General features: G+C 54.0%; 1 protein-coding gene across 2 annotated transcripts in view; it reads right to left on the bottom strand.

Moving 5' to 3' along the window:
* CPNE2 (copine 2) overlaps positions 1–12,320 on the bottom strand; it is a 55,816-nt gene that overhangs the window by 26,218 nt on the left and 17,278 nt on the right. Inside the window, exons 2-9 of one of the 2 annotated variants that reach the window (XM_016929891.4) lie at positions 10,991–11,205; positions 8,445–8,624; positions 6,374–6,448; positions 4,353–4,424; positions 2,662–2,745; positions 2,290–2,379; positions 563–661; positions 25–111 (exon numbers count right to left, since the gene is read on the bottom strand). In XM_016929891.4, coding sequence (XP_016785380.1) covers positions 25–111; positions 563–661; positions 2,290–2,379; positions 2,662–2,745; positions 4,353–4,424; positions 6,374–6,448; positions 8,445–8,624; positions 10,991–11,170 — 867 coding nt within the window. In that variant the 5' untranslated portion in view covers positions 11,171–11,205. The remainder of the gene's footprint in view (positions 1–24; positions 112–562; positions 662–2,289; positions 2,380–2,661; positions 2,746–4,352; positions 4,425–6,373; positions 6,449–8,444; positions 8,625–10,990; positions 11,206–12,320) is intronic. The other variant, XM_054669368.2, reaches the window with a different exon arrangement.

Raw genomic sequence — 12,320 nt, 5'->3', positions numbered from 1 at the left:
TCGTGCTTGCCCACGCTGGTTCACCTTGCAGGATCGCAGGATGATGATGCCCGAGTTTTTATAGTTCTTCTTCTTCCTCTGCTTCTTGGGGTTGATGCACTCGAACTCCAGCTGGGCAAAGCAGAAGAAAGAGACACTCACCTCAGGGCTTCTTTGGAGACAGATCCTCCTCCTTGGCCCTAGAATCCCTTCCACAGGCTTGACAATGGGGGCAGCATGCTTCCTCCAGGGAGCCTCCCGGGATGTCCACACCCAAAAATGGTAGCAGGATCAGCATCTGCCTTCCTCCTCCCCAGATAACGCACCCCCAAACTGTCCAGCTGAGGGCCCAACATCACGGAATGACTTAAATGGATAGCTCCTGACTGCTCACTATATGCTGGGCACTTCGCCTGCATCATCTCATTCAATCCCCACCCAAATCCTCCGCCCCCATTGACAGATGGAGAAACTGAGTCTTAGATTGAATGCCTTGCTCAAGGTCATGCAGCCAGAAGGGGGATCTCAGCCTTCCCCCAGCCCTGCTGAGGTCTTGGGGTTACAGTACACGTGCCCATCTCACCGGGACGCTGTCTCGAGCCTCACACATCTGTGACACTGAGGTCTGGAACTCGCCGATGAAGTCATGGCCCCCGTCATTGTCATAGTCGTAGCACATGACCTGGGGTGGGTTCAGCACGGTCACCCCAGAGCTGTCCCCCAAGAGGTGCTCTCCAGCCCCTCTCAACTCCCCAAGCAAACCCTCTGTCTTCTGTTTGGGTAGTGCCTCCCCTCAGCATCTGCCTAGCTGGCCTGGGTAGCTCCTGAACTGCCTCCTACAGGAAGACTTCTGTGATTGCTGGGAAAAGGAGAAAGTGTGTCTGCCCCACTGATGGAGGCTGTACCCTCTAGTGCAGGCAACTCCACTCCTGATACACCTGGCAAATGGCTCCCCCTCCATCTCGGGTTGTGACCCACCCAGCTTATGGCCTGGGGCCCTCTCTAGACATATTTTTTTTTTGAGATGGGCACAGAAATCACAGCTTTATATGCTGTCTGAGCTGCCATGGCCCTCCTAGGAGGAAGGCAGGTATTATTGTTCCCATCCCACTGGTGGGTAAACTGAGGCCCTGAAAGAGAGGTACCTGCCCAAAGTCTCACAGCAGCAGTAGCAGACCCAGTACTAGAACCTAAGATTCCTGGTATCCTACTTGGGAATCTCTGTCCTGACCTAGCTGTCTCCCCAGTCCCATCTGCTCTCAGACCCAGCCCCTGGGGACCAAGAGCTTTTATTTTTTATTTATTTGATTTTATTTTATAATTTTTTTTTTTTTTTTTTTGAGACGGAGTCTCGCCCTGTTGTCCAGGCTGGAGTGCAGTGGCGCGATCTCGGCTCACTGCAAGCTCCGCCTCCCGGGTTCACGCCATTTTCCTGCCTCAGCCTCCCGAGCAGCTGGGACTACAGGTGCCTGCCACCACGCCCGGCTAATTTTTTGTATTTTTAGTAGAGACAGGGTTTCACGGTCTCTACTAAAGACCGTGAGAGGGTGGGTGAGAGGCCTCACGTGAGAGGCCAGGGTGGTCTCAATCTCCTGACATCGTGATCCACCCACCTTGGCCTCCCAAAGTGTTGGGATTATAGGCGTGAGCCACCACGCCCGGCCTATAACTTATTTATTTATTTTTTTTTGAGACAGAATCTTGCTCTGTTACCCATGCTGGAGTGCAGTGGCTCAATCTGGGCTCTGCAACCTCCGCCTCCCACATTCAAGTGATTCTCCTGCCTCAGGCTCCTGAGTAGCTGGGACTACAGGCGTGCATCGCCATGCTCGGCTAATTTTTGTATTTTTAGTAGAGATGGGGTTTTCCCATGTTGGCCAGGCTGGTCTTGAACTCCTGACCTCCAGTGACCCACCTGCCTCAGCCTCCCAAAGTGCTGGGATTACAGGCATGAGACACTGCACTCAGCCAGAGGACTGAGAGCTTTTAGAGAGACTGGTAATCACTGTCCTCATCATGCCAAATTTGATAATTTCCAAGGTGTTTCCCTAGCTAGCAGCTCTGCAGCCCTCTGGGGAGGGCAAGAGAGTTTCAGAGAGGGGCTCAAAGGTGGGGGCCCTGCCCGGGTACTTCAGGGCATCAGATAGATCCAGGATGAGGACCCAGTCTCCAGTCCTCCCTCCTCCAAAGATGGGGGTTCGTTCCACTTGTATGAGAAAGAGCTTTCTACAAGGCATCCCCGGGAGCCTCAGGTAGACTGGGAGGCTGGAGCTGGCAAGGTGGGGAGAAGGGTCCCCAGAGCCCCCTCACCTGGATGGGCTTCTCCATGTCCCCATCACACAGGGACACCAAGGGCACTGTGAATGGCTTCCACACAGGGTCCAGTGTGTACTTGATCACCTGTGGGACAGAGAGGGATGCTGTGAGCTCAGGCCCTGGGCAGCAGTGCTCTGGGGTTGGGTCAGCCCAATGGGGACAGGGTGACAAAATGGAGACCCACAGCCACACTTCCAGAGACAGAAATGAGCGTCCCTGTGGCCGGGAGGAAGCATGTCCCTCAGGTGCCACTGTGGGTTTTCCTGCACACTGAGCGGCTGTGACCGCACCTCCCTTTTTCAGAGCTGTGGAGGGGCTGGACTGCAGGCCCACTGCTTAGAGATCCCTGGGCCCCCACGTACCCACCTCAGTCCTGTGGACCAGCATCCACTTGCCATCGTCTCCTGGCTTATAAAACTCCAGAAAGGGGTCTGACTTCCCAAAGAGGTCCTGGGAGAAGTGGGAGGATGCGGGTGAGAGAGGTACAGCCCTGCTAGGTTCAGGCAGATGGGGGTGTGGCCCTGCTGCCTCCCCAGCCAGGTGTCAGGATAGGAGCTGTGGGCAGAGTCAGCCTGGCCCCCTCCCCTTAGCCTCTGCAAGGCTCAGCAAGAGGCCCAGGGCAGCTGCAGCCCCCTGGGATCAACCAGGTCCCCCAGCAGAAACCCCCCACCCTGAGGCTGTCAGAGCTTGTGCTCAGAGACCCTCCAAGACTCAGAGCCTGTGTGAGTCAGAACTCCGGCATTTTAGATGGGCCAGGACTTCAAGAGGGCGACTATTCCCAAGGTAGGGTGAGGCTCCCAGCAGGGTGTCATTTAAGTTTATTTTATTGGGAATGTGAAAAACTGAAACTATCCTGCACATGACATAAGGAATATCATGGCCTTTAAAAAATCATTTAAGGTTCAAAAAGTGCTACTTTTTGTATGTGACTCTATCTATCTATCTATCCATCCATCCATCCATCCATCCATCTATGGGGTCTCACTATATTGCCCAGGTTGGTCTCAAATTCCTGGCCTCAAGTGATCCTCCTGCTTCAGCTTCCCAAGTAGCTGGGATTACAGGTGTGAGCCGCTTGGCGGCACCTGGCAACTGTTACTTTAAAGAAGTTATATTCAAGTTAGGGAGACAGAAAATAAGTAAAGAAAGTATGGGCCAGGCATGGTGGCTTACACCTGTAATCCCAGCACTTCGGGAGGCCAAGGTAGGCGGATCACAAGGTCAGGAGATCGAGACCATCCCGGCTATCATAGTGAAACCCCGTCTCTACAAAAAGTACAAAAAAAAAAAAAAAATTAGCTGGGCGTGGTGGCAGGCGCCTGTAGTCCCAGCTACTCGGGAGGCTGAGGCAGGAGAATGGCGTGAACCCAGGAGGCGGAGCTTGCAGTGAGCTGAGATCACACCACTGTACTCCAGCCTGGGCAACAGAGCAGGACTCTGTCTCAAAAAAAAAAAAAGAAAGAAAGTATGCTAGACAGTAATAGTGTTAAGGAGACAAGAAGGAGGGGGTGGGAAATTGAAGACCAATTTCAGGGAAGGCCTCGTTGAGGAGGTGATGTGGGAGCAAAGGCCTGATGGAGGTGAGAGGGTGCCGTGAGAAAATTCAAGGAAGAGAGCGTCCCAGGCAGAGGGAACAGCAAGTACAAAGCTCCTGAGGGAGGAGAGTGTCTCGTTTAATTCACAGACAAGGGGCTAGGTTTGGCTGAAGCAGAGTGAGGTGCGGGGAGGAGGGGTGAGGTCGGAGAGTCGGGGCACTGGGGACACATCAGGCAGGGTCCCATTGGGTAAGGACCTTGGAATGTACTTACACTAAGTGAGATGGGGATGCCCCAATGAGCAGGTTTCCAGCTGTGTTTTGAATACCCCTAAGGGATGGAACACTCACTACCTCAGAGGTGAAGGAGTCCTAATCTGGAGTGGCCAGGAGGGCCCTGTGCTGGACCAGTCCCTAGAATGTGATGGAGGTGGTGGCCCGAGGCCCCGGAATGAGGCCACACAGCCCTGGGGCTGGTGGGGGCTACTGTTCCCAATGGGAGCCCTTCCTCTGCCCGCCTTACCTTCTTGTCCAGCCTCCTGCCCGCCAGGCTTAGTGTGATGACGCGGTTGTCGGACAGCTCCTGGGCAGCGATCTGTAAGGCCAGGGACATGAGGGGCTCCTCAGACTCCCCCAGCCTCCTGCCAGGCAGGATGGCACAGGGTGCCCCAGGAGCAATCCTCCAGGGCTAGGAGGGGGAAGGGAAGGGCAGTGCCAGGTGACCTTGGACAAATCTCTTGTCTTCCCCACACCTCAGTTTCCATCTTCTGGAAAATGCGGGAAATAACCCATCTGGAGATGAGGAGTCAGGAAGCGGATCTACACAAATCCGCAGGGCCCATGGGGTGGTGGGCAGAGATGAAGCAAGGACCAGACACCAGGGGTAGTCTTGAGTCCCGGGGAGAGGTTCTGGCCCAGAGAGCAGCATGACCGGCCTTCTCCTGCCCCTGCGGCAGCCACAGAGAGCACAGCTTCCTCAGAACACCAAGGTGTCAGTATCACAGCCACTTCATTGTACAGCTAGGGAAACTGAGGCCCAGGGGAGAAACTGAGTCCTATCAGTTCACATTGGTCATCTGTCCTCCATGCATTCCCCATCAGCTATGGTCCCCTGACCCCAGCCCAGCCAGTGATGGCCTAGCTGGGCGACTTCGAGACTGCTGAGGCCCTCTGTAGGCCTCTCTCCCTCCCCTGCTGCCCAGAGCAACACAAGTGAGCTGGGGCCTTTCGCTGGGGCCTCCTCTTCTCTCCTGCCTCTAGGATGGCCTCACCCAGCGCAAGGCATCCGGCCCTCTGGACCCACAGACAGAGGCCAGCCATGTTGCCCGTTCTCCCCTGCTGTCCTCCCACTGGGACTTGCTCAAGAACCCTATAGGGTAGGTCCTATTATCACCCCCATTTCCCAGGGGACAGGATGGAGGCCTAGAGTGGAACTGCCAGAAATGCTGGGGTGAGGCATACCCGGCTGAGTGGGGTCTGTCTGAGATGGCTTCTAGGTGGAAGCTGCCTTGTGAAGGCATTCATTCATTCATTCATTCATTCAGAGATGGGGTTTCACTCTCTTGCCCAGGCTGGAGGGCAGTAGCATGATCATAACCCACTGCAGCCTCAAACTCCTGGCCTTAAGGGATCCTCCTGCCTTAGCCTTCCAAGGAGTAGTACTACAGGTGCAAGCCATGCACCTGGCCTGGGAAGGCATTTAGATGGGCCAGTTAGGAACCAAGAGGTTGGGGGAGGTTGTTTGGGAGGTGGTGATCCGTGGGGCAGGAACAGAGTAAGAGCCTGAGGTATGTTCAGGACATGCTAAGAATTCAGTTTGCTTTGAACGCAGGGCATTTAAGTGAAGGAGATTAAAAAAACACCAAGGCAGGAGAGCCAGGCAGGGTCTGAGGGGTCCTTCACAGCCTTGAACCGAAGGGTTGGTCAGGCAGTGGGGAGCCATGTGAGGTTCCAGGACAGGGGAGTAACACACGGGAACACACAAAGGCATGGCTTCTCCCTCCAGCCTGGCCAGCTCCCCAGGCATCACGTGGGGCTCAGAAGCCAGCCAGACAACCAGGGGACGATCTCGCTAGCTCAGCTGCCCGAGGGAACTTCCTCTCTGGGCCTCAGGGGTGGCCCTGGCTTCTGGGAGTCTTTGAGGACCAAGGAGCTCATCCCGGCGAAGGGCCTGTGCATCTCCAGCGGAATTACTGCGTATCGCGGAAGTCGTTGCGCATTGCCGGAATCATTGCGCGTCGCAGCCACAAGCAGGGCACTGATGGGCAGGGCACTTCTGAACGACCCCCAGGGGAGGGCAGGCAGGGGCCAGTGCAGGGAGGGGGCTGCTGGCAGGGCTCTGGAGGCCTCCCCAGCTTGTCAGCCCCCACTGCATCATTTGTGGAGCCAGCAGCCGGTTGCTAAGAGACCTGTTGCTAAGTTGTAAGTTGGGCCTTTTTACTCCAAACAAAGCTGGTGATTATCTGCCAGGGAAGCGGCCCATTGATGGGGGAGGGTGTGGGGTGGGGGTGGAGGGGGTGCGGAGAGCCGGGAGGGGACTGGTACCGTAATCAAGCCCTTGCCCGCAGGCTTGTCATTCAGCAGCAGCAGAGGCCTAGTGATCTTCTTGCTGGAGACGATCTAGGGGAGAGAGGAGAAAGGGCGCTCAGTGAGGAAGTGGGGGAAGCCCGGGAAGGAAAAATCCTCCACCGGCACCGCTTGGCAGGGCTGCACCCCGCCCTGGCTGGCTGGTGACCCGCCTGAGCATCATCATCACCCTGGGAGGTGGACAGCAGCCAATCTGGGCAGTGAGGAGCCTGAGGCCCAGAGAGGGTAAGAGACCTGCCTGAGGTCTCCCGCTGCAGTTGGACTCCCACTGCCTGGTCTGCCCCTAGGAAAAGGCATTTTGGAGACAACTGTGGGAGGTTAGCCCCCTAACTCCCTCCTCCAGAGGCATTCCACAGACCCCACCTGCCTCAGGATATGATCTCTGATGGACAGAGTCAAGCTCAGATTCTATGTATTTTCCTTTTGAGACAGGTCTCGATCACGGCTCACTGCAGCCTCAACCTCCTGGGCTCAAGCGATCCTCCCACCTCAGCCTCCTGGGTAGCTGGGACTACAGGCTTGCACCACCACGCCTGGCTTTTTTTTTTTTTTTTTTTTGGTAGAGACAAGGGCTCATTATGTTGCCCAGGCTGGTCTCGAACTCCAGGCTCAAGCGATCTTCCCGCCTTGGCCTCCCAAAGTGCTGGGATTACAGGCATGAGCTATAGAGCCCGGCCAATTCTTTCTATCTATTTTTATTGGTTTGAATAGGTAATACACTCACAAAGGGTGCAATAATCAAAACAACATAGAGAGGAAAAGTGGGCCACATTGCAAAGTCACCCTCCCACCTGTGTCTGCCCACTGCACTCAGGGGCCAGCATGGTTCGTGCTTCCTGGATGCAGTGCGAGCGTCGTCCTGTGCAGCGGGGAGCACACATCAGTATGATCTAGTCCTGCTCCTGTGGGGCTAGTTCTTCTCCCCAGATCCACACACCTGCTCTGTGCCCTGGGGACTGTGCCACCTGGCTCTTTTGCCCTCTGGCTTTCAGAGGTTCAGCCAGTTGGGGGGATGGGCAGGAGACGGGAGAGCAGGTGGCGTGAGAGGTGGGGGCCCCCGTTTGATGGGAGCTTCTCCATTACTCTGTCTTCTGCCTCAGTTGCAGTCCAGAGGCCTCCCTCTATGGGCCACAGGTCTCACCAGGCCCTGGCAATGCCACTTCCTCACCCTGCCTTCCTTCCAGGTGAAGGTGGTCAGCTTTCCTCTGGGGCCAAGCCCTGGACTGGTTTCCCCATCCCTTGTCAGTTCCCTGCCCTGTCCACAAGCCCTTAAGCTCTCTTCTCAGTTATACCACAGGGTAGGGACCCTGACTACTGTACCCTGCTTCTTACACAAAAAGTAGACATCACAACCATGGCAGTCCCTTGCTTTCTGCATGGTCACCATCTCCTGGAAGGCTCCGGGCATTTCAGTCTCCACTAGGACCCCTCAAAGCATTTTCCATTTCATTCCCTCATCAACCGTGTAGGCTGGGCAGAGCAGTCATCATAATCCCCAAGGAAAATGTGGGGAAACTGAGGCCCAGAGGGGGATGGGAGCTTATCCAAGGGCATACAGCCATAAGGAATGATTGAGACTTGTGTCAGGGGCGCCTAGCCCCGCTTGCTCCCGGCCTCCAGGAGCTTACCAAGGACTGAGATGGATGGGGAAGTGTGGCCCAGAGAGGGAAAGGAAGTTTCTCAAGGTCACACAGTGAGTCTGCCACAAAGCGGGACTACTGTGGGCGTCTTGGTTGCTGGTCAGATGCTCCTACCCTCAGAGGTCAAGACCACACCTGATTACATCTAACAATCGGAATCCCTGGCCACCTGGGGCCCCAGATCCTGAGAGGCATTCTGTTTGGCTGCCTCTCCAGATGGGAGCTCTTCAGCCCGGCCTTGAACCCGCCAAGACTGTTCCCCACTCTGCATCTGCACTTTGGGACCCACCCAGGAAGATGGGGCTAGGGAAAGACAGCACGAGAAGAGACTTTTTGAGGGGTTGCCCGGTCTTTGGGCCCCTGCTCCCACCCAGGAGGGCCCAGCTCACCGTGCCCAGGCTACAGGAGAACTGGCCCAGGAAGTCATGCTCGTCCAGCCGCATACTGGACTTGTCCTGGTCAAAGAGCGCGAACTTGAGCTTCTGTACCTCCTCGAAGTGGTAGTCAAGCACGAACTTCTTGGAGAAGGCGGGGTTGAGGTTGTTGATCGCGGTTTCTGTCCTGTCGTACTAGCAGAGGGGCAGGAAAATGGAAGTCAGAGTCAAGGCAGCTGGTCCAAGACCTCGCAGGCTGCTGGAAATCATTCTGCTAACTTGTACAATGCCTACTCTGTGCCAGGCTCTTGTGGTCATCGTCAGTGACTCACTATCCCCAGCTCACAGACAAGGACACTGAAGCACAGAGAGGTTAAGTGACTTCCCCAGGGCTGGACAGCTTGTGGAGCAGGGCCGAGATTCGAAACCGAGGTCTGACTCTACTACCCACACTCTTAATTCTTTGGCCCTGGCTCCCTACCCAGGTGCCAGGGTAAGAGCTCAGGCCCTGCCCCTGCCTGGGTAAGAGATGGGGGACAAGGCCCTTTCCCCATCTGGGCCTCCGTTTCCACCTCTGTAAAGGGAAAGGATTTGACTACTTGTGGTTTTCACTTTTTATTTTGGGAAAACCCTTTTTCAAACCATGTTTTACATGGAAACTGAGAGAGGAAACAGAAAGCAGGGAGGATTCTTCGGGGGAGGTGGGGTCAGGGACTCCCCACTGGAGCGCGGGGAGATGTTTGTATCTTGTATAGAATCCTGACACTGTGCAGCCCAACACCCCACCTACTGTGGATACCAAAGCCTGGCTGAGGACAGGGCCTTGTACTGTGGGTCAGTGGTGGCACTGGGACAGGAAACCCGCCTCCTGGCCTCTGGATGCTGACGCCCCAAACCGCGGAGTCTGGGTGACAGTCTATTTTGGGGCCCAGGCTGTGTTGACTTTTCCTCCCACCCAGTCCATTTCCAAGGGCTGGAGCAGCAGGGACGGAGGAGGTCTTGGCCCTGGGCTATTTTTAGCCAGGGTGGCTGGCCTGGGTGGGGGCAGAGGTTGTCAGGGAGGGTGGGGGGTTGTGCCATGAGTCGGGGGGATACCACTCCCTGGGGGCACTCAGGGGTTCTAGAGACCTGGTGGAAGGGAACTGTGCCCCCAGACATGCCTCTCACAGGCCTGTGGCTCCCCAAGGAGTCCTCAGCTGGCCCCATGTCCCACCTCCCACTTACAGTTGTACCATCAACACGCTGGGTGACACAAAAAAGTCCCTACCCACTCTGGGGCCCCTGTTTCCCCCTCTGTAAAGTGGGTCAACAATCCCACACTGTTTTCTTGGCATCACAAGAAGGAGCCAACATCCATGGGAACTCTTTGTAAACCACAGTATGTTCAGGTGAACTCCCACCGTGGCCTAGTTAAATATCTATTAAAAAATACACACATATTTTGGGAAATATACATGCATATAAAGCCATCTGGAAGGCTGGATACCAAACTGTTAACAGTGGTTCTCTATGACAGGTGGGTTCCTAACAATTTTGATTTTCTCCTTTAGGTTTATCTGGATTCTCTACATTTACTCCAATAGTTTCCTTTTGCAAAAGCAAAGCAAGTTTTAAAACCTGAAGGTCTGAACAGCTTAGGTTTCTCAACGTCCTTCCTCAAGCTGCAACTCTTTCCAACCTTCAAGCCAAAGTCTTCCAGCTCAGAAGTCCTTGCCTGGGGCACCATTAATATCCCCAGATCTGGGGCCTTCCAAGGGAGTCAGCAGAAAAAATATATATAATAATTTCACAGATGAGGAGACAGGTTCAGAAAGGGACAGCCACTTGCTTAAGGCCACACAGCAGGGAGTAGCATCACTGGGCCTTGGACCAGCTCCCAAAGCCTGAGCTCACTGTTTCTCTGTTTCTTACTGACCATGTGTTCATTTAGAAAGGTTATTTAAAAGCGGAAGCAAACATTTCATAAAACTATAAAATGTTGACTATATATAACAATTTATAACAAGATGGGGCGTGGTGGTTCATGCCTGTAATCCCAGCACTTTGGGAAGTGGAGGCAGGTGGATTGCTTGAGGTCAGGAGTTCAGGACCAGCCTCGCCAACATGGCAAAAACCCATGTCTCTACTAAAAATACAAAAATTAGCTGGGCATGGTGGTGCACACCTGTAGCCCCAGCTACTCGGGAGGCTGAGGCAGGAGAATTGCTTGAGCCTGGGAGGCAGAGGTTGCAGTGAGCTGAGATCTCACCACTGCACTCCAGCCTGGGGGACAGAGAGATTCTGTCTCAAAAAAAAAAAAAAGATATCAAATAATCACTATAAATCATATAAATATAAATCTATAGATTTTAATTGTAATAATTTAAACACAAAGTAATATTTTAAATATATTTAAAATAAAATTTCATTTTAAGAGTAACAATTTACCAAGTAATCCCCTGCCACCAGCCCACACTCCAACTACTTCTATCAGAGTTCCTGGATCCCAGTCCTGGGAGACTCCCCCTCCCCAGCAGCCTAGCCACCCCCTTACCCACCGCAGACACAGGGAAGAGCCTCACCTCGATCCATCTGCCATTGTTCTCTGTAAAGAGGACACAGAAGGGGTCGGACTTGGAGGTAACATCCCGGTCCAGTAGGTTCTGGCCACTCACTGACAGCTCCACCTTGCACACGCAATACTGGGGGCCCATGGGGGCTGCCCCCGCTGCTGGGGCACCCCCACTGGGTATGTGAGCCATGGGAGCCGGTGGCGGTGGCAGGAGTTCCTGGCAGTCTAGGGGAACAGGAGTGAGGGTCAGAGAGTGGACAGACACCTGCTATGCTGCCCCACCATAGGGAGGCATTACCACCTGGCCTTTAAGAGGTGAGTGGAGAGATGGAAGGCAAATTGAGGCGGCTTGTCAAATAACATGGGCAAAGGTTTGGAGAAAGAAGAATGCAAGGAAATGCATGAAAAGGGAGTCTCAGCTGAGCGCAGTGGCTCACGCCTATAATCTCAGCACTTGGGGAGGTCAAGTGCCTGGAAGCCCGGAGTTCAAGACCAGCCTGGCAACAAGGAGGATCCTGTCTCTGCAAAAAATATTTAAAAATCAGCCAGACATGGTGGTGCGTGCCTGTGGTCCCAGCTACTTGGGAGGCTGAGGCAGGAGGATTGCTTGAGGCCAGTAGTTCAAGGTTGCAGTGAGCCGTGATTGCACGTCTCTGCACTCCAGCCTAGGCGACAGAATGATACCATCTCAAAAAAAAAAAAAAGAAAAGAAAAGAAAAGAAAAAAGAGTCTCTGTCTCTGGTAGCTGTGTTAAATTTGTCTTTGAAGTTTTTCTCTGCTGTGGTCGGTCTTCACCTGTAAGGATGCACAGCTCCTTGTGTGTTGCCCCGTCACATGAGCAACAAATCACAGTGGACATGGGTGTCTCAGATACTAATTGTGCCAGGAAAACCTGGGCTTCTCCTGAGCAACTAGCATGTTGGCATCTTGTGGCCACAGTGGAGCTGACAACTGCTCAGGCTTCTCTCCTTCCTACTTTGGCCACTAGGAAGCTCACTTCTGGTAACGTCAGAGGCGTTTAAACCATAGCAACTCCATCTTGAATAGGAACTGGGTAAAATAAGGCTGAAACCTACTGGGCTGCATTCCTAGATGGTTAGGCATTCTGGGTCACAGGATGAGATAGGAGGTCAGCACAAGATACAGGGCATAAAGACCTTGCTGATAAAACAGGCTGCAGTAAAGAAGCCAGCACCAAAACCAAGACGGCCATGAGAGTGACCTCTGGTCGTCCTCACTGCTACACTTCCACCAGCGCCATGACAGTTTACAAATGCCATGGCAACATCAGGAAGTGACCCTATATGTTCTAAAAAGGGGAGGCATGAATAATCTGCCAC

The sequence above is a fragment of the Pan troglodytes genome, chromosome 18 (genome assembly GCF_028858775.2).
Source record: "Pan troglodytes isolate AG18354 chromosome 18, NHGRI_mPanTro3-v2.0_pri, whole genome shotgun sequence".
In the NCBI taxonomy this organism is placed as follows: domain Eukaryota; kingdom Metazoa; phylum Chordata; class Mammalia; order Primates; family Hominidae; genus Pan; species Pan troglodytes.
The sequence above is the reverse complement of the archived record's forward strand: the minus strand, read 5'-3'. Positions and strand labels throughout refer to the sequence as shown.